Source organism: Oncorhynchus nerka, linkage group LG11 (assembly GCF_034236695.1).
Source record: "Oncorhynchus nerka isolate Pitt River linkage group LG11, Oner_Uvic_2.0, whole genome shotgun sequence".
In the NCBI taxonomy this organism is placed as follows: Eukaryota; Metazoa; Chordata; class Actinopteri; order Salmoniformes; family Salmonidae; genus Oncorhynchus; species Oncorhynchus nerka.
In genome coordinates this window covers 46943928-46963191 of record NC_088406.1, presented here as the reverse complement: position 1 = coordinate 46963191, position 19264 = coordinate 46943928, and the positions used below count along the sequence as shown (strand labels likewise).

General features: G+C 44.3%; 2 protein-coding genes across 5 annotated transcripts; both read left to right on the top strand.

Moving 5' to 3' along the window:
* The first annotated feature begins 2711 nt into the window (after nucleotides 1–2711).
* Nucleotides 2712–9934, top strand: LOC115137000 (adapter molecule crk-like). The gene is made up of 3 exons (XM_029672960.2): nucleotides 2712–3248; nucleotides 4046–4614; nucleotides 6958–9934. Exons 1-3 carry the CDS (start codon nucleotides 3029–3031, stop codon nucleotides 7093–7095), a joined length of 927 nt encoding a protein of 308 aa, XP_029528820.1. The 5' UTR covers nucleotides 2712–3028; the 3' UTR covers nucleotides 7096–9934.
* A 648-nt stretch (nucleotides 9935–10582) lies between these two features.
* On the top strand, nucleotides 10583–16409 carry LOC115137001 (14-3-3 protein epsilon-like). Of its 4 annotated transcripts, none has more exons than XM_029672965.2 (7): nucleotides 10584–10799; nucleotides 12106–12305; nucleotides 12569–12675; nucleotides 13209–13415; nucleotides 13546–13682; nucleotides 14129–14176; nucleotides 15389–16409. In XM_029672965.2, exons 1-6 carry the CDS (start codon nucleotides 10736–10738, stop codon nucleotides 14134–14136), a joined length of 723 nt encoding a protein of 240 aa, XP_029528825.1. In that variant the 5' UTR covers nucleotides 10584–10735; the 3' UTR covers nucleotides 14137–14176; nucleotides 15389–16409. The 4 variants fall into 4 exon arrangements, with proteins under 4 accessions (XP_029528822.1, XP_029528825.1, XP_029528823.1 ...); XM_029672963.2 differs by having other exon boundaries at nucleotides 15386–16409; XM_029672962.2 differs by lacking the exon at nucleotides 14129–14176 and having other exon boundaries at nucleotides 10583–10799.
* Nucleotides 16410–19264: the final 2855 nt, after the last annotated feature.

Genomic DNA, 19264 nt, shown 5'->3' with positions numbered 1-19264 from the left:
GATAGATGGTCCATGAATCGGCATATGCCAACAAAGGTCGGACATCTTGGACACAGTCTCCAGTTCTTTATGGGCTCTTTAGAGCGGATCACTTTTGTCGAGTCGGTGACCAATGCCTTTCAAAGTGTGATGCATTATGGGGATGAAAACCCGTCCAAATTGCACCGAAATTAACTTTCCATGTGATCAGAGGCCATGAAGTTTCAACTTCAGTCTCCTGCATTTGCTCATCCCCAGCTGCAACATGCAGCCATGACATTTCAGTAATTTAGCAGACGCTCTTATCCAGTGACTTACAGTAGAGAGAGCGTACGTTTTCGTACTGGTCCCCATGAGAATTGAACCCACAACAACCCTGGCATTGCAAGTGCCGTGCTCCACCAACTGAGCCATCACCTGCCTTGTGGAAGGCTCTATTGTCAACCAATCATTAGCGTGTTTTTGTTTGACCCACAAGGACGTGAGCAAAGACGGGACCGAAACAAGAACAAACTTTGAGCGCTCATGTTCACAGTGGAAATTCATTCGTGATATTTGAGGCTCTCTCTCACCAATTGATAGTACAATGTTCAGACATATACTGTATTTAGGCTACATTGTGTGTGTGTGTGTGATATGGGAGGTTGGAGACATTACAAAGAAAAACTTTTCTAAACAATGGCAACCCTGCCGTGTTACATTGAGCCTTACTGTTGGCAAGCCACGTCAGTGTCCGTCTTTCGGCTGTCACAGAAGCACCTCCCATGACTTCACTCCTCGAATTTCATCTGCAGTCGATTGCTTCTGCCTTACCACTCAAACAAGCCCATTACCTTGGTGATTGAGACGTTTTAGAGCCAATTAACCTCACTAGATGGGTCTGCCCTGGAATCTGTCAGCTCATACGAATCCATGGGTATCTGGCTGGACACGGCACTGTAATTCCACTCACACCAATAATCCTCAAGCAAAGGTCAAATCCGGAACAAATCCTCATTCACACACTGCTAAACACACGCTGGTTTAATTGACACTACTCCCCATGCTGGATTATGGCGATGTCATCTACAGGATGGCCCCAAAGTCCGCCCTCCTTTAAACTGGACGTACTTTATCACTCTGCCATACGCTGTGTCACTAGTGATCCAATCCAAACCTGAAAAATATGGGTAGATTGTAGAATCAAAGGACCACTCAAATAGGAGGAAAAACGTAAGTGCTGGTTTTAGGCCGGTAGTAACCACTACAAACTGTCAGGTTGGAACAACGAAGTATTCCAGTTTAAGGGGTTTTAATGGACAGAAAGTATCCACACACATACAGGTCTGACCACTATTGAAACTGACAGTTTATGGCTGTTTAGCTGCACAAACAATAAATCATCAGAACAGCAAAAGGCCTCATGCAGGCGGACGAGTAGCAGGAGGGAAAACGTAGTGCTCGTCTGGATAGGACAAGAAAGTTTCTGCCCTGCCAATGCTGGGGTCTTGCCCTGAATGTCACTGGAATCTAGGCTGCTGATAGGCTAACATAATAATACTTGGCGTGACCTTGACCAATAAGAACTCAAGTAAGTGTAGGACCTTCTGAATGGGGGCTGAGCTGACTGGCAAAACAAAACACAGGTAGAATGTGCTCGAACACCTAACTGAAGATGGCCGTTTTAACAAAACCCATCACTGTGACATACTAATCCATTGACTGGCCATCCCTACACGTATGACGTCAAACCCACAGGCTCATATTCATATACAAATCCCTTCTCAGCATGACCCCCTTTATCTCAGCTCACTACTAAGACTCCCCGCCACCAACAGCACCCTGAGATCCAGCAATTACATAAACCTGGCAATCCTCAAGTCACTCAGTATCTTTGGTGAAACTGATTTTTCAATTCTCCGCTGCTAGAGACTGGACCTTCCTTATAAAAAACCTGAAACTTAGCTGTTTTGTGGCCATTGGTACATTTAAAAAACAAATTCTAATAGATTGCCTAATTTCAGTTAATGTGACAAAACAACAAAGTATACCGTAGAGAATCATTGTACCATCTAAACCACTGTGAAATATATTTTCCATAGCCAAAAATATTGTATTTTCAGCCATTTGAAACTGGTGTACAATATCAAAAGCAAAAGACGCAAAAATTAAACTTAAGCACATCAAGCATAGAAATATATGCATAGAACATATATATATATACACGGCCTCTTAGACTTGTTTTCAATTTGAATGACAGATCTATAACTCACATTTCTATGTGAATTTGGTCGGGTAGCCCAAAAAGTTACACATTGCAGCTTTAACTGATAACTGCATGTTTCCCCCTGCCTCTTAAATGCTGCCTATTGCTGAATGTTTTACTGACTGTTTTACTGATTGTGCATTATGTGTATTTTGACTGTTGTTTGTATGATATTGTTTTACTATTTGTGTGTTATATGTGCTGCCCCCATTCCGTTTTTTATTTTTTAAATTTAATTAACCTTTATTTTACTGGGCAAGTCAGTTAAGAACAAATTCTTATTTACAATGACCGGCAATCAAATTAGACCACAATTTAGATAATCTATGGGTTGGATTAATATATACAATGTGTACTGTTATTATTATTATTATCTCATATCCTATCATAAATAAGTAATAAGTAATGTTTGACCTTATCAACATGGACACCCTCATCTGACACGTTTCTACGTAATGCATAAAAACGTAATATCCGGCTAATGGGGTCAGTTTTGTTTCCCCGGATCCGCCATTTCATTTTTTGAAGTTACTTGTGACAAGTTACAAGATTTGATCAAAATCGTATTGTTTTACAACTGGGTTGGGTAAGTTGTAATCGACATATTTTAATCGGGTGATCAGACACGTTTTGTACGAGGACCGGCTTTTGGATTTTAACTTGATGGGCATAAGCAAGTTGCGGATGTCGCCTATTTTCCAAATGTGTTCTACGCGCTAAAGTTTTTGTATGAGTTGAATGCTGGTTGTGGATAAGGGGATTAAAAGGGAAGGCCCGTGAAGCCTCGGCTTTGGAGTGGGAGTCATGGCCGGAAATTTTGACGCAGAGGATCGTGCAAGTTGGTACTGGGGAAGATTAAGTAGACAGGAGGCAGTTTCACTTTTACAAGGACAGAGACACGGAGTGTTTTTGGTGAGAGACTCAATTACAAGCCCTGGCGACTACGTCCTGTCCGTTTCAGAGAATTCCAAAGTCTCGCATTACATAATCAACAGCATCAGCAACAACCGGCAGTCTGGCTCAGGTAAGAGAGACATGGTTTGGGGCTGCAGAATAAAGGAACCTTCAGGGTATACGTTCTTGTATGACTTCAATGCAACCAGATGCACTATAACGCATGCAACCCAATAAAGATTCATCCAGCAAGCCACTCCACGTTCATTTGCCTTTATTTGGAAAATAATTTACATTTACATTTAAGTCATTTAGCAGACGCTCTTATCCAGAGCGACTTACAAATTGGTGCATTCACCTTATGACCTCCAGTGGAACAGTAGTGCATCTAAATCTTTTCAGGGGGAGGGGGGGTGAGAGGGATTACTTTATCCTATCCTAGGTATTCCTTAAAGAGGTGGGGTTTCAGGTGTCTCCGGAAGGTGGTGATTGACTCCGCTGTCCTGGCGTCGTGAGGGAGTTTGTTCCACCATTGGGGGGCCAGAGCAGCGAACAGTTTTGACTGGGCTGAGCGGGAACTGTACTTCCTCAGTGGTAGGGAGGCGAGCAGGCCAGAGGTGGATGAACGCAGTGCCCTTGTTTGGGTGTAGGGCCTGATCAGAGCCTGGAGGTACTGAGGTGCCGTTCCCCTCACAGCTCCGTAGGCAAAATAATGTAAGATTAACTTCCTACAAGTGAATCAACCAGACAGTGACATTTTGGTTCAACCAAAGGTCAAATATATAGTCCGCTGCCTTTTTAATGGACCAGAAATGTGGTAATTCACACGGCAGTTAACAAAGCCTAATACCTTTGGCCAGTGAAATGGTTTCGGTTGTTTTTTCCTTCTTTTCTACTCATCCCTCTTTCCCCCCCCTCCTCTCCCAGGCCAGGTGCCTCCACGGTTCCGCATAGGGGACCAGGAGTTTGACGCCCTCCACTCCCTGCTGGAGTTCTACAAGATCCACTACCTGGACACCACCACTCTGATAGAGCCCATCAACAAGGCCAAACACTCTCCCTTGGTCAGCGTCAACGCAGGTGCTGGAGGCCCGCCGCAGCGGCAGGAAGACGAGATGGTCCGTGCCCTCTTCGACTTCCCAGGCAACGACGATGAAGATCTGCCTTTCAAAAAGGGCGACATCCTGCGGGTCCTGGAGAAGCCTGAGGAGCAGTGGTGGAACGCTCAGAATTTAGAGGGGCGTGCCGGGATGATCCCTGTGCCCTACGTGGAGAAGTACCGACCGGCCTCTCCCACCTCGGGGGGCCTTGGAACAGGGGGTCCAGGTGGGGTGGGCTCGGTAGACGGCTCAAGTGTTCAGGGCCCTCCTCTGCTAGACCCGAGCCAGTACGCCCAGCCCACACCTCTGCCCAACCTGCAGAACGGACCCGTCTTTGCCAGGGCCATCCAGAAGAGGGTGCCCAATGCCTACGACAAGACCGCCCTTGCCTTAGAGGTACCTACCTAGCTGTGCTCTCTCATTCTCTCATCTCCTCTTTCCCTTTATTCATCATCCCTCTCTCAGATTCTTTGATCCTCCTCATTTTGTCATGGATTTTCCTTTGTCTTCAGCCTTCAGTGCAATGAAGCTAATAATGACTGGTCTTGTACAACATATATTTTCTTTGGCATTATGTCAAGATTGAGGCCAGAGAATCAAAACACTTTTTTTTTATTCCTTAAAAAAAACTATGATTTTAGAATGATATTGAATTAATGACATTTCTGAATGGTTGTCTGTACTGTTATATTTGTAATGCCAATATCAGTGTCTAATTGGTCATCCTCGCTACTGGGACTGGTTTCATCTGTTGTAAAGTCATAATCTGGGGAAGACCCTAGGTTCCTTCCCAGTGGGTCATTCCAAGTTACTCCTAGGTTCCTTCCCAGTGGGCCATTCCAAGTTACCCCTAGGTTCCTTCCCAGTGGGTCATTCCAAGTTACCCCTAGGTTCCTTCCCAGTGGGGTTACCCCAGGTTCCTTCCCAGTGGGTCATTCCAAGTTACCCCTAGGTTCCTTCCCAGTGGGTCATTCCAAGTTACCCCTAGGTTCCTTCCCAGTGGGTCATTCCAAGTTACCCCTAGGTTCCTTCCCAGTGGGTCATTCCAAGTTACCCCTAGGTTCCTTCCCAGTGGGTTCCTTACCCCCAGTTCCTTGGGTCATTCCAAGTGACCCCTAGGTTCCTTCCCAGTGGGTCATTCCAAGTGACCCTAGGTTCCTTCCCAGTGGGTTGACCCCTTCCCAGTGGGTCATTCCAAGTGACCCCTAGGTTCCCCCTAGGTTCCTTCCCAGTGGGTCATTCCAAGTGACCCCTAGGTTCCTTCCCAGTGGGTCATTCCAAGTGACCCCTAGGTTCCTTCCCAGTGGGTCATTCCAAGTGACCCCTAGGTTCCTTCCCAGTGGGTCATTCCAAGTGACCCCTAGGTTCCTTCCCAGTGGGTCATTCCAAGTGACCCCTAGGTTCCTTCCCAGTGGGTCATTCCAAGTTACCCCTAAGTTCCTTCCCAGTGGGTCATTCCAAGTTGTCTTACTTTTCCGCTCACTGCTGGAAGGAATGAAGGAGTTGGTATGTGGCCTCTGTGACTTGTTGTCTGTGACTTCCTACTCAGCTTCTTAACCAGTTGCATGCCTCTGTGTCCCAGCCGCTAGGCTTGTTAAAGAAGGTAGTTTGGGTCGTGTCCATTAGTCACCAAACACATAATGGACTGAAATGGGGAGGGACTTTCCTGATCTTGTCCTAGAAGCAAAACATTTTACCCTAATGAATATGACCCAGTGCATACAGGGTGGTGGTCAGTCAGTCTGAACTCAATGGCCAACTGCTCTAAAGCTCATTAGAGAATGCTGCCAGAGGCTCCCTCCCTCACTGACTGTCTTAACTAACTGTCCGGAAGGGGAAAGAGGGCTTCCAAAGCAGAGGTCGTTGTGGGAAGGAAATACTTTGTGTAGAGGAATATTTCCTTTCATGAGGACATTACTCTGAGCCAGAACGGCCTCTGGGCGACAAGCCAGCGGTCTTAGGCTCAGCCCCTCCTAACCTGCTTGGAGAGAGGGAAGACTGGAGAGAAGGAACAGTAACATTGAAACAGATACGCAATGTTCACTTTCTGGCCTTTCTGTCTTGATGGAATCAGCTACAGGGTGGAAGTAGTCTGTTTGTCCTCTGTGTTAAGCTACTTACAAGGACGGGAAAGTAATGTCAAAGACTTGTGTGAAAATGTTGGCTAAATGTTATACACTTTTGGGTCCCAGACAGGTTATATTTTCTATCCACCCAAGAATCAGTCAGCACAGCGCTCCAATGATAACAAACAGGATATTTACCCTCTAAAGGTGTTTGCCAGTGGTATGACTCAGGAGGTATATAGGTTTAATGATTAGCCCCTGCACAGACTTCCTGGTCACCTCCTAGTCGATGAGAGAACTTCACTCTATTTAGAAGGCTTGTCCAACTGTAATGAAGAGGCCTACAGGGTGAACCAACAAATTAACCTCTGGAATACTGGTTTGTCTTTAGTTGCGCCCACGGTTTGTGTTTTTGCGAGGCCAAATGAACCGCTGCGATACATAGACAAAGTTTCACAAGTGGCTATCAAGCTGCAACAAGTTCATTACAGGGTGAACACCGTGTTCATTGGGCACCAAACGGACTGAAACGGGGAGCGTCTCCCTGGACTTGTCCAGTAAGCAACGCACATTTTTGTATTCCGTTGAAAAGTGTTTTGAAATGTTTTCCGTAGCGTGCCCTGATGAACATGACCCGGGTCTGTCTGTTTGACGAGTCCTTCTCTTCCTGCAGGTGGGCGACATGGTGAAGGTGACAAAGATCAATGTGAACGGCCAGTGGGAGGGCGAGTGCAAGGGCAAACGAGGCCACTTCCCCTTCACACATGTTAAGCTGCTGGACCATAATAACCCCGAGGACGACGTGAGCTGAGAGTGGACACTGGGCTCCTTGGGCTCCTCCCATCCCTCACCCTGCCCTTACACACACACAGACACTCACTCCCTCACATGCCACCATCGGCCCTGTGCCAATCAGCAGCCTCCACACTCAGACACACACACCACTTCCTCTTCCTCAGTTGGCCATGTTAGATCATCATTACGCTGTGTCTTCGTCTCACACACCACCATTATTTATACCACTTCAGCACCATGGCCAGCTCTATCAAAACACACACACATTCCCCTTCTAAAGAAGAAAGACTCAGGCCTTGTCTGATGGGATGAGGACAGCGGCTGTGTAATACAAAGAGGAAGATGGGGAGTGTGTGGTCGAAATGCTCTCTTGGGCTGGAATCGTACACACAGAGATCCATGGAGAAACACTTTTCTCTGGCTGTCGAAGAGAGCCGTTAGAATGACACTACACTGTACACAAAACTATCATCCTCACTACAAATCCACGACCAAGTAACTAGTAGTCTTTTTGTAAGGGAAAAAAAGAACATATCGTTATGAAATTATTGAGAACCATTACATGCTAATATCATGTCTTTTTTTGTTTTTGTTTTTTTGGCCTCGTTTTTCTGAGAAGTAAGATTGCCAGTCCACCACTATTGCGGAGATCTCGTCAAATGTGTCGGCTATGTTGTGAGCTTGCGGTATTGTCAGGCGCTGACCCTCTCTGTCTTACTTGTTTGTCTGTCTTGCCTTGCTTGTCTGTGCTCTTTGACAAGCCTTTGTCTGCTCCACTCCTACTCTGAATCACTGAGACGTCGTTCTTTCCCACCCACGGCTGTTAACTTGTTCTAAATATTGGAGATGCCTTTTGTATGATGTGCCAGGGTCGTGGAAACATTCTGCCATATCATATAATACCATAGCCAAGGATTGATGGTTAAAATTACATTTTTTTTGTATGACATAAGCTCAATGGTAACATGAATTGTATTTCTCCTTGGAAGCTTTTAGATTCTATACTGATTACGGAAGTACTTGTTCTCCTGTACACGTTGGTTACAAGGTCAAGGCACTGCATTGACACTGAGTTCTCACTTTTCCGTTCTAGATTCCCGTCATCCACTATATTTTGAGAATTGATGTCTGTCTGTATTCATTAGTGTAATAGAGTGAGAAAAACACACTTTCATTTGCATGCATCCACAAACCACCAAACTAAATCCACAAACCACCACACTATTACTTAGACTGTCAACTTTGAATAGGTGTAGAGATCACAGTTAAGTCCACCTGTTGACACATGACGATGAACTTTCCATTCCTATCATGTAGGATACTGGCTAAGTTTGCTCCCTGGCACAGCATCATACAGACCATTCTTACGCTTTGCGCCCCACTGAATGTGCCCCTGAAATTCACTTGGATAACGTCACCTCCTAGAGTGGTTTCCCATAGATTAAGGCAGAGGTGACTTGAGAAATGGGTTACCTCGTCTTCAGTAGAACAGCATTAGGCAGAGAGGTGCTGGGTGAACCGAAGTGCTTGTCTGCCTCCGAGCTTTAGCCCATGTTGATCAATACAGTTGTCTGTGTTGAGGATGCTGGAGGTGAAATATTTTCAGAATGCACTTTAGTCAATCATTTTTACAATGACTTGCAAGTTCAGGCCCCTCCCTTTCCAATTGCTTTTCTTGCATTTTCTGCTGTGTGTTCATTGTCTGTGGCAGAACTTGTGCTGGCTTTTTAAATTTTTTATATATATAATCTAAGGTAATTTAGCCCAAAATGTATGATGCAGCTGTGAAAAATCCAAATGCATGCATTGTCAGGGTGTGAAGACTTGAGTATGGTAATACGAGTTAAACTCCAATTATGTAGTACCTCATCCAAAATACACCGTCTGCTGTCCTCAGATGTAGGTTCTGGGTATTAGATGCTGCAAAATCCAGAGGAATAGAATCTATAACCTTTCGACAATTGGATTGTCCTGAAACCACAGGGATTTTTTCATTGTCCTCAAACTTGTACCATTTCTCTGTATAATTGTAGCTTTCGGACCGACTGACAAACTGTTTTATAGCCAATTTATGCCACAATCTATGTTTAAGGGCACGGTTGGGTAGGTTACTTTCTAAATGTAATCAGTTAATAGTTACCTGTTCAAAACTGTTCAAACTTTTGGATTACCCAAACTCAGTAACAATCTGATTACTTTCCCCTTCAGAAGCATTAAAAGAAGATGGAAAAGGAACCATCAAACACATTTGGGGTGTCATAGTGGTCTCTGACCTGTGGTCAGACCCGGTCAGGTATAACAAATCTAAACTTGCACCTTTTTTTCAATGCGAAATTGAATGTCATTGAGAAAACAGAAAGGTGGCAATGTATTTTTTCCCCGCAAACATCCTTTCTGAATTTACAAGTAATCAACTAGTTTTTCTAAAGTAACTAATCTGGTTACAATATTTTAGCTGGTAATGTAACTGATTACAGTTAGTTTATTTGTAATCAGTTACTCCAGTATTAACATCTGTTAAATCATGTCTGCTTTTTCTTTCATTCATTCTCTCAATGCATGCCCGTTTATGTAATCTGCTCTTATTTTTATGATTTTGTTTTGTCAATCGGGCCTATAAATATTTTAAAGTATTGTATTTTTGTAACCCTGTGGAAGTCATTACCTTTCATAATGGGGCTTGGTTGGCAACCGCAAATGGAAATTGTGATGATATCAAAATGTGCCATTGTATTCTAACACTATATTCTTTCAAGACAATTGAAATTGCCATTTATTTTCTGTAGCATGTAATGTGTTAAGATATACATAGTAAATAAAGTCAAAGGATTGGCAAATGAAAATACTGTACCCTATCAATCTTGTGGATTGTCATAAATGTGAGATCAAACTGCAATGCCTTTTTTTCCATTCATAATTTGTCTCACTTGTCATATGTAACCGACGTGAAATGGCTAGCTAGTTAGCGGTGGTGCGTGCTAACAGCGTTAGCACGCTAATAATCTTGCTCTGCAAGGTCCGCGGGTTTTGGCACGATGGGTAACGATGCTTTGTGGGTGTCAGTTGTTGATGTGTGTAGAGGGTCCCTGGTTCGAGCCCGGGTAGGGGCGAGGGGACGGACTGAAGTTATACTGTTACACATAACATAGACCTACAAAAAGCCAGTTGGCCTACTTGGGTGTTTATTTGTATTTAAATATCCAGACAGCTGATTATTATTGCAGGCCTGTCTACCAAAACTTGGTCCCAGATTTGTTAAAGATATCACAGCCAGCCTGTTTCATGTGTTCTGGTTAAGAAGACAGAATGAGAAAGCCTTATCATGCTTTAAAAATAATAAAAACATGATAATGGTACTGTGGGTGGAAATGGAAATGTCTGGAGTCACTGGTTGCCAAGCCGTGTAAAAATGGGAGGGGTTTTTCTGAGCAAGGGGTGATCCTCAATGGAGGTAATGCGTGTGTGGTGTGGAAAGGTTCCCGGATGTAGATTTTCGCCATTTTTTTTTTACTCCAGTACAACCGGTGGGGTGGAAACGCCACTGATCTATCCGTTGATTTTCCAGGAACCACCGACAGATTGACCTAGTAGCAGCTACTGTCGAGCCTTTATAGCAATTTGTCAGTTAAACTAGACTATTCGACACTCGGAACAAAATGGGCGATCGGGATGAGTTAGTATATCAGGCTAAACTCGCCGAACAGGCTGAGAGATATGACGGTAAGAGACAATTGTATTATTCGATGGAGGGACATGTTCGTTCCTGGATTTTTTTCTTCACCAGTTAGCTAACGTTAGCTGGCTAGTAGCTACCAACATAGCTACCACTTGCACTCACTCATCCTCCCTCTTGCGGGGGGGGCCTCGACGGTGAAGTCAGTGCGCTAACGTGAGCTATCGCATTAGCTTAACTAGCTAGCTGTGTAGCTAACGTTAATTAGCCAATACGATAGCCACTTAACCAGATTTGTTTAAATATATGATTCATTTAAAGAGAATACAAAATGGCGGATTATTGATGGTGCGAGAGCTATGTTGCTAACGTTAGCAAGCAAGTGGGGTGGTAGTTAGTTAACGCGTTAGCCAGCTAACGTTTATATGTACTAGCTACGTGGGGATTACTTTTCCCAAACAATGTCAGCCAATGTAAACATACACTACAGTACTAGATGGCAATCGAAATATGTAAACCTGTTGGCCTGCCAAATACCCTACCCTAGTTTACTAAACTTCTCGTGGTCCAACGTTAGCCATAGCCTGCTATCTGGGTGTGACGTATCGAAGACTGACCTGAAACAAAACCTACCCCAATGATAAGCAATTTTTGACGTAGGTAGCTACGTTAGCAAGCTAGCTAACGTGCCTGTCAATTGGCATGAAGCAGAAGCTGTTTTTAGATGTGTTATTACAGGGCATGGTCATGTCTGGCTGGCCACATGCAACTTTGATTTGCCCCGAAGTAAAACCAGTTTAGCTGCTTTACTTCACCCTCAAATTAAATGCGATTATTCACAGACATGCTGCTCTCATTCTTGACACTGATGTAACTATCTGTTTCTGAAAGGTATGGTTATGTACCTTGTCACTGGGTATACATTGATTGGGTATAGATGTAGTCTTGTAGAATGAATGCCTCGGCATGGCTGAATTAAGCCTAAATGTTGCAGAAGACACTACCTTCCAAGATCTTATGATCAAGAACCTGTATTTATTCGGCACATCAGAGTAGGCATACTGACCTAGAATCATGTCTCACCTGTCCTTATTCACATTCATTATGATCGATTAGGCAAAATTGATCATAGATCTACTCTGAGACTCTGTGAATACAGGCCCAGAAACTGAGACGCTTGTAAATAGGACTTTGTATGATTGGGATTGTTAGGTTGAGAAATTAAAATCTGTAACTTCATCATAAGAAAAGGAGAAAAAAAACTCTGAAGTCATCAAACTTTGTCCCGTGGTTTTATTTTGTTTATGATCTTTCAGCCCCAATTACTTACGACTTCCTCTCTGCTCCCCACAGAAATGGTGGAGTCCATGAAGAGAGTGGCCGGGTTGGATGTGGAACTAACAGTCGAGGAGCGAAACCTGCTATCAGTGGCCTACAAAAATGTCATTGGGGCGAGGAGAGCATCATGGAGGATAATCAGCAGTATTGAACAAAGGGAAGAAAACAAGGGTGGAGAAGACAAATTGAAAATGATCCGGGAATACAGGCAAACAGTGAGTAAGCCCAGAAGTCTGAGTCACTGAGTGCATTCGTGTAGAACTGGTACGAGAGAGATCTGACACGATGGGAGAAGCATTTGACCTGCAGCACTCTTAAATCAATATGGTAGCGTTTCCACTGGAGAAAATTGTGAATGATATAAAATAATTTAGGCTAATTCACCTGAATGATACCATTTGTGTATTGTTGAGTGTTGCTTGTTGTGCCTAACATTGTGCCAGTGGCTGGTTACACTTTCAGTCATTTTCTCCTGCAGGTTGAGAACGAGCTGAAGTCAATCTGTAATGACATTTTGGATGTGCTGGACAAGCACCTTATTCCAGCTGCCAACACGGGAGAGTCCAAGGTCTTCTACTACAAAATGTACGAACGAGCCTCTTCACTTGTTTGGGAATAGATGCTTGGTAGATGGTTCTTGGTGTTTTTTTAAAGACCCTGTTAGAATAGTATTCCACAACTATTTGTATTTATTTTATTTAACCCTTATTTTACCCAGTAAATTGACTGAGAACACATTGTCATTTACAGCAATGACCTAGGGAATAGTTACAGGGGAGAGGAGGAGGGGGGGTGAATGAGCCAATTGTAAACCAGGGCATGATTAGGTGGCCTCGATGGTATGAAGGCCAGATTAAGAATTTAGCCAGGACACCGGGGTTAACACCCCTACTCTTAAGTGCCATGGGATCTTTAGTGACCACAGAGTCAGGACCCCCGGTAACGTCCCATCTGAAAAACTCTTAATGGCTCTAGAATAAAGCATAGAGCAGGGATTGTGCTTCCTCCTGCTAAATCAGGAATTCCGGCTTGTCTGACATTTATCCTCCATCCATTTGTTGCTCATCTTTTACACCACGGTGGCCCACTGATACTTCTCCGTCTTGCTCTTCCCTCAGGAAAGGCGATTACCACAGGTATCTGGCTGAGTTTGCCACCGGGAACGACAGGAAGGAGGCTGCCGAGAACAGTTTGGTCGCCTACAAAGCTGCGAGCGACATCGCCATGATTGAACTGCCACCTACACACCCCATTCGCCTAGGCCTCGCTCTTAACTTCTCCGTATTTTACTATGAAATCCTCAACTCGCCTGACCGTGCCTGCAGGCAAGTACCTCACGCGGCTCTCCCTTGATAGGCTTCTAACTTAAAATATCTCATTTTTTAAATGTGGATTCAATATGGTGACCTATTCTCTTGATACAAGTGTGACATAATACTCGTGTTTGGACTGCAGGTTGGCGAAGGCTGCGTTCGATGACGCCATCGCAGAGCTGGACACGCTGAGTGAAGAAAGCTACAAGGACTCCACACTAATCATGCAGTTGTTACGCGACAACCTGACACTATGGACTTCAGACATGCAGGGAGATGGTAAGTGTGAGTGAGAGGCCCCTGGACTTTTTAGAATGCACGGAGGAAGTTGGTCATATTACGAAGGGGGAAATGAGAGCTTTTTGAGAGCATGCTCAATTCCTCCAGCCTGAGGTATGCTTACAATATTACAGCACTTAGCCGTTGCCATTTTTTTTGAAGAACTAGTCCATTACAATATGTTTGTAAACGGATGCTATCCTACCACGAGTGTAGCCCTCAATCTTGTTGAGTTGTGTGCTGTTGGTTATTCGGCTCTTTTCAGAGCTGCTGACGTGGATCATTACGCTAACGTCTCCATTCTCCGTCCATCTCTAACCCAACCTTGTGCCTCTCACCTTGCAGTTCCTTCCGCATTGCTTAGTTGAAGCTTCTTCAAACTTCATCATAATACCTTCATCATAATGTCGGACTCATCTCTCATCTCTCTCCTTCCGTTTGTGTAGAATCCTAACGGAACAAAACAGCCGTTTATTTCCCATAATCTGTACTTTGTAAGTGTTTTCTGCATCTGGTTTGACTCGTTTGTGTTCTGTCCCCCTTCACTACTAACTCACAGCAACGCCACTCACCCATCAGTTTGTGTTCTGTCCCCCTTCACTACTAACTCACAGCAACGCCACTCACCCATCATCAGTTTGTGTGACAGGGAAAGTTGTATGTTTACACACTGTGTGTCTTATGAATTTTTCTTCTACGCGGTGATTAAAAAAAAATCACTGGTGTATCAGTAATGCATTTATTTGGAGCAATTGTCTTTTTCACGTGCTGATTTCCATGTGTCTCGGACAGCTGACAGATTATTGGGTTCTGTAGGACAGCTCTGTGGGTACAAGGTGACGATCTTTCTCCGTGGGGCTGCAAGGTGTCTCACCAAGTTAGCACATTGGTTTGTGTGTAGAGTCTGACGCTCTGTCGTCGCCTGCCTGGTCTTTTGATGGATGGTGCCTGTTCTCCGTAGCTATCGTGTGAGCCGTGTATCGTGGAGAATGGAGGACTAACAGCATGGCATCAGTTGTTGAGCGGCTGTATGGGATATCCCGTCTGTCTTTGACTGGGTGACATTTATCTACATCCAGTCCCGTAAGCGCTGTGTCATTCTGTCTGCCTGGCGTCCTGTAGCGTGACACAAATAGACAGTTGTCTCACTAGGAACGGAACGCCAGTACAATATAGTGGCTGATGTTGGGAATATAGTACTTGGGTATAGAGTCTTGGGCAGATTTATCAAGAGGGATTTAAATATAGTATGTTACTGCATTAGCTAGATGGCTAAGGAGAAATTCACAAATCAAACTTGCTTCTCAATTATAAACGGAAGCAATCTATTCGGTTGTCGTCAAGCATTGCCCGAACATGACTTTTCATTCGAAAGCTTTTTAGTTACTCTGAGATGTCCTGTTTTATTTGAAGCACCACACAAGTGGGTTTTGATATGCTCTACGAGGTCGTAGTTAGTGGTTGAAGTTTCACTGCATGTGCTAAGATGTGACATGTGGCACACTGAATGAAACCACCACTGGGCTCATTTCGGCTTGTCCAACTGCAACTTTGGAGACTAGGTTAAAACTGTCACAGGAGTAATGCCATACTTCCACAGCATCTCTGTTTGGACACTGATTTTGATCACCTAGACTGAGGGTTGTCTCTTGTAAATAACGTGAAAGCCCAGCCCTCACAGTCCGTTTTCTCTTGTTTTCAAGCAGGTGAAGAACAACAGAACAAAGAGGCACTGCAAGATGTGGAGGACGAGCCCCAGTAAGACCTCACAGCCAACTTGAGACCCCCCGCCTCCACACACTCCCCTCCCCCAAAATGAAAAAAAAAGCCCAGTCCCAACAGGAGCCACCACGCCCAAGTGACAGCGGCTCTCTGCAGCTCTGACCCCCAGGGTCTTAGAGATAATCAGTTCTCTTCATTAACATTTTTTTTGTTGCCCTTTTTAATTCAATTTAAATATAAATACCACTTAATTGAGACGACATACAATTTTGGAAAGACAGAGTCCCTGGATAATTGTATTTTTCTTGGTACAAGCATTTCTGATTTATCTTCATTATTGTTTTGTTTTTGCTCTTTCCTCTTTATCAGTTGCTGGATGTATTTTGAGAATTTTTTTGTTAATGTAATTACAGAAATGAACTTTTATTACTGATATGTCTATTAGTTGTGGGAGCTGTAATATTTCTGTGTTAGTGAAAGAGATGCAAATCATTAAACCTTCGAAGGGCAAGTCTAAACAAAGTGCTCTTCTTAACTTTAGTTTTTCAGAGGAAGTCGGCAAAATTCTTGATATCCACGTGGAGCAAAAAATGCTTAACTTTTACACCATAGTGATTCTATTGTGACGTTTTGGATTGTACTTTGTGCTAAAATACTGTATTGTGCGTACTTGCTGATTTCAGATGGTGGCTGGTAGCGGTTTTAAAATCCAAGGGAGCATTGTGGCGTTTAGTGAGGAGATGGCTCTCGATTGGCTTCTATTGCAAAATGACAGGGTTCTAAGTAGATGATTTCAAGCCTGCATGATGAGTTAATGAATAGTTTTTCTGCCTCTTTCCTTTACATTGTTCATGGTTTTCTTTTTGCTGCATTATGTGTAACTTAAAGCTAATTTGTACTACTGGATATCTGACTGGAGCCACAGATGGAGCACCTGTATTGTTCTTACTGAAACACAGCATGGAATTAACATTAAACAATCTAAATTAAACAGAACTAAAAGTCTGGTGTTGATTTCATCAAGCGATTGAGTTCGTGCTACTCTGTTGTTTTGACTGAATGTTTATGGTCGGCGTAAAGCCATGGAATTGGGTGTTTTAAACATGGGTTAGAAATGGCTGGCAAAATGGATACTTGCCTGTTGGATGTATGCACATTGGCTTTCGGTAGGCCACGTGAAGTCACTGTCATTTGGATACTTGCCTGTTGGATGAATGCACATTGGCTTTCGGTAGGCCACGTGAAGTCACTGTCATTTGGATACTTGCCTGTTGGATGTATGCACATTGGCTTTCGGTAGGCCGCGTGAAGTCACTGTCATTTGGATACTTGCCTGTTGGATGTATGCACATTGGCTTTCGGTAGGCCACGTGAAGTCACTGTCATTTGGATACTTGCCTGTTGGATGTATGCACATTGGCTTTCGGTAGGCCACGTGAAGTCACTGTCATTTGGATACTTGCCTGTTGGATGTATGCACATTGGCTTTCGGTAGGCCACGTGAAGTCACTGTCATTTGGATACTTGCCTGTTGGATGTATGCACATTGGCTTTCGGTAGGCCACGTGTGAAGTCAGTCATTTGAGATGGCAACGGAGGAAGGTTGGAGATGGACGAGGTGGTTTCGAACACCACCACAGAGCTCACGGTTGGTTGGCCCCTACACTAAATCCCTAAATGGGAGTTTTTTTTGTTGTTGTTGAAGATTAAGTTAAAACAATCGTAATGATGGATTGCATTGACTTGCTAGCGCTTGTCATATACATAAGCAGTGCTTTACTTGTATACCAGGGAAATAGGTAGGCCTACATTACAAGAATGTTGGCTTTGACACGTTTATTCAAATGAAAGGGGACAAATAATCCTAAACGCTTTATATAAATTGACCGACCGTAAGACCCCAACTAGGTTACAGGGGCCCTCGTCTCAACAGACAGTGTCTATAAAGAAAGCCCCATCAAGTCTGCAACTAGGTTACAGGGGCCCTCGTCTCAACAGCCAGTGTCTATAAAGAAAGCCCCATCAAGTCTGCAACTAGGTTACAGGGGCCCTCGTCTCAACAGACAGTGTCTATAAAGAAAGCCCATCAAGTCTGCAACTAGGTTACAGGGGCCCTAGTCTCAACAGCCAGTGTCTATAAAGAAAGCCCCATCAAGTCTGCAACTAGGTTACAGGGGCCCTCGTCTCAACAGCCAGTGTCTATAAAGAAAGCCCCATCAAGTCTGCAACTAGGTTACAGGGGCCCTCGTCTCAACAGACAGTGTCTATAAAGAAAGCCCATCAAGTCTGCAACTAGGTTACAGGGGCCCTAGTCTCAACAGCCAGTGTCTATAAAGAAAGCCCCATCAAGTTTGCAACTAGGTTACAGGGGCCCTCGTCTCAACAGACAGTGTCTATAAAGAAAGCCCCATCAAGTCTGCAACAAGGTTACAGGGGCCCTCGTCTCAACAGACAGTGTCTATAAAGAAAGCCCCGTCAAGTCTGCAACTAGGTTACAGGGGCCCTCGTCTCAACAGCCAGTGTCTATAAAGAAAGCCCCATCAAGTCTGCAACTAGGTTACAGGGGCCCTCGTCTCAACAGCCAGTGTGTATAAAGAAAGCCCCAAGTCTCAAGTCTGCAACTAAAGAAAGCCCCATCAAGTCTACAGGGGCCCTCGTCTCAACAGACAGTGTCTATAAAGAAAGCCCCATCAAGTCTGCAACTAGGTTACAGGGGCCCTCGTCTCAACAGCCAGTGTCTATAAAGAAAGCCCCATCAAGTCTGCAACTAGGTTACAGGGGCCCTCGTCTCAACAGACAGTGTCTATAAAGAAAGCCCATCAAGTCTGCAACTAGGTTACAGGGGCCCTAGTCTCAACAGCCAGTGTCTATAAAGAAAGCCCCATCAAGTTTGCAACTAGGTTACAGGGGCCCTCGTCTCAACAGACAGTGTCTATAAAGAAAGCCCCATCAAGTCTGCAACAAGGTTACAGGGGCCCTCGTCTCAACAGACAGTGTCTATAAAGAAAGCCCCGTCAAGTCTGCAACTAGGTTACAGGGGCCCTCGTCTCAACAGTGTCTATAAAGAAAGCCCCATCAAGTCTGCAACTAGGTTACAGGGGCCCTCGTCTCAACAGCCAGTGTGTATAAAGAAAGCCCATCAAGTCTGCAACTAGGTTACAGGGGCCCTCGTCTCAACAGACAGTGTCTATAAAGAAAGCCCCATCAAGTCTGCAACTAGGTTACAGGGGCCCTCGTCTCAACAGCCAGTGTGTATAAAGAAAGCCCATCAAGTCTGCAACTAGGTTACAGGGGCCCTCGTCTCAACAGTGTCTATAAAGAAAGCCCCATCAAGTCTGCAACTAGGTTACAGGGGCCCTCGTCTCAACAGACAGTGTCTATAAAGAAAGCCCCATCAAGTCTGCAACTTCCCTTTGAGGTGCTGGTCTAGGTTTGTTTGAACACGTTAAGTCTTGAAATCATTAACGGTCGAGTCGTTGGAGGTGAAATGTTGCAGTAGAAGAGCTTCCCCATCAGTGAGCTGAAGTCTGCCTCTCCCAAACGGTCATTTTCACCATTTTCCTCCAGATGTATTACCAGTGCTAATTTTAAGTTGATATTTCAAGTGTTGATTTAACCCAGTGTTAATAGTAGTAACCTTCAAGAATATAAGGATATATATTTGCTGGCCTTTTCTTGATTGTTTGTTCTTTATGCGAAAGTGAGCGAGTTCATCTCATTCATATGAATGCACCTGGTGTGTTTATTTTGTCATTTGACTGTTGGTTGTGTGTCAATCACAAGACTGACTGACATTTAAAGCGGAGTGGAATAATCTTTCAGACAGGGCACATGAATGCGCAGAATGACACACAGTCAAA

Excerpts from the sequence above, each read along its gene's own strand:
- LOC115137000 (XM_029672960.2), top strand. The coding sequence starts at position 3,029 with ATGGCCGGAAATTTTGACGCAGAGGATCGTGCAAGTTGGTACTGGGGA. Across the intron at positions 3,249-4,045 it reads CAACCGGCAGTCTGGCTCAG|GCCAGGTGCCTCCACGGTTC; the intron begins GTAAGAGAGACA and ends CTCCTCTCCCAG. Across the intron at positions 4,615-6,957 it reads AGACCGCCCTTGCCTTAGAG|GTGGGCGACATGGTGAAGGT; the intron begins GTACCTACCTAG and ends CTCTTCCTGCAG.
- LOC115137001 (XM_029672961.2), top strand. The coding sequence starts at position 10,736 with ATGGGCGATCGGGATGAGTTAGTATATCAGGCTAAACTCGCCGAACAG. Across the intron at positions 10,800-12,105 it reads ACAGGCTGAGAGATATGACG|AAATGGTGGAGTCCATGAAG; the intron begins GTAAGAGACAAT and ends TGCTCCCCACAG. Across the intron at positions 12,676-13,208 it reads AAGGTCTTCTACTACAAAAT|GAAAGGCGATTACCACAGGT; the intron begins GTACGAACGAGC and ends CTCTTCCCTCAG.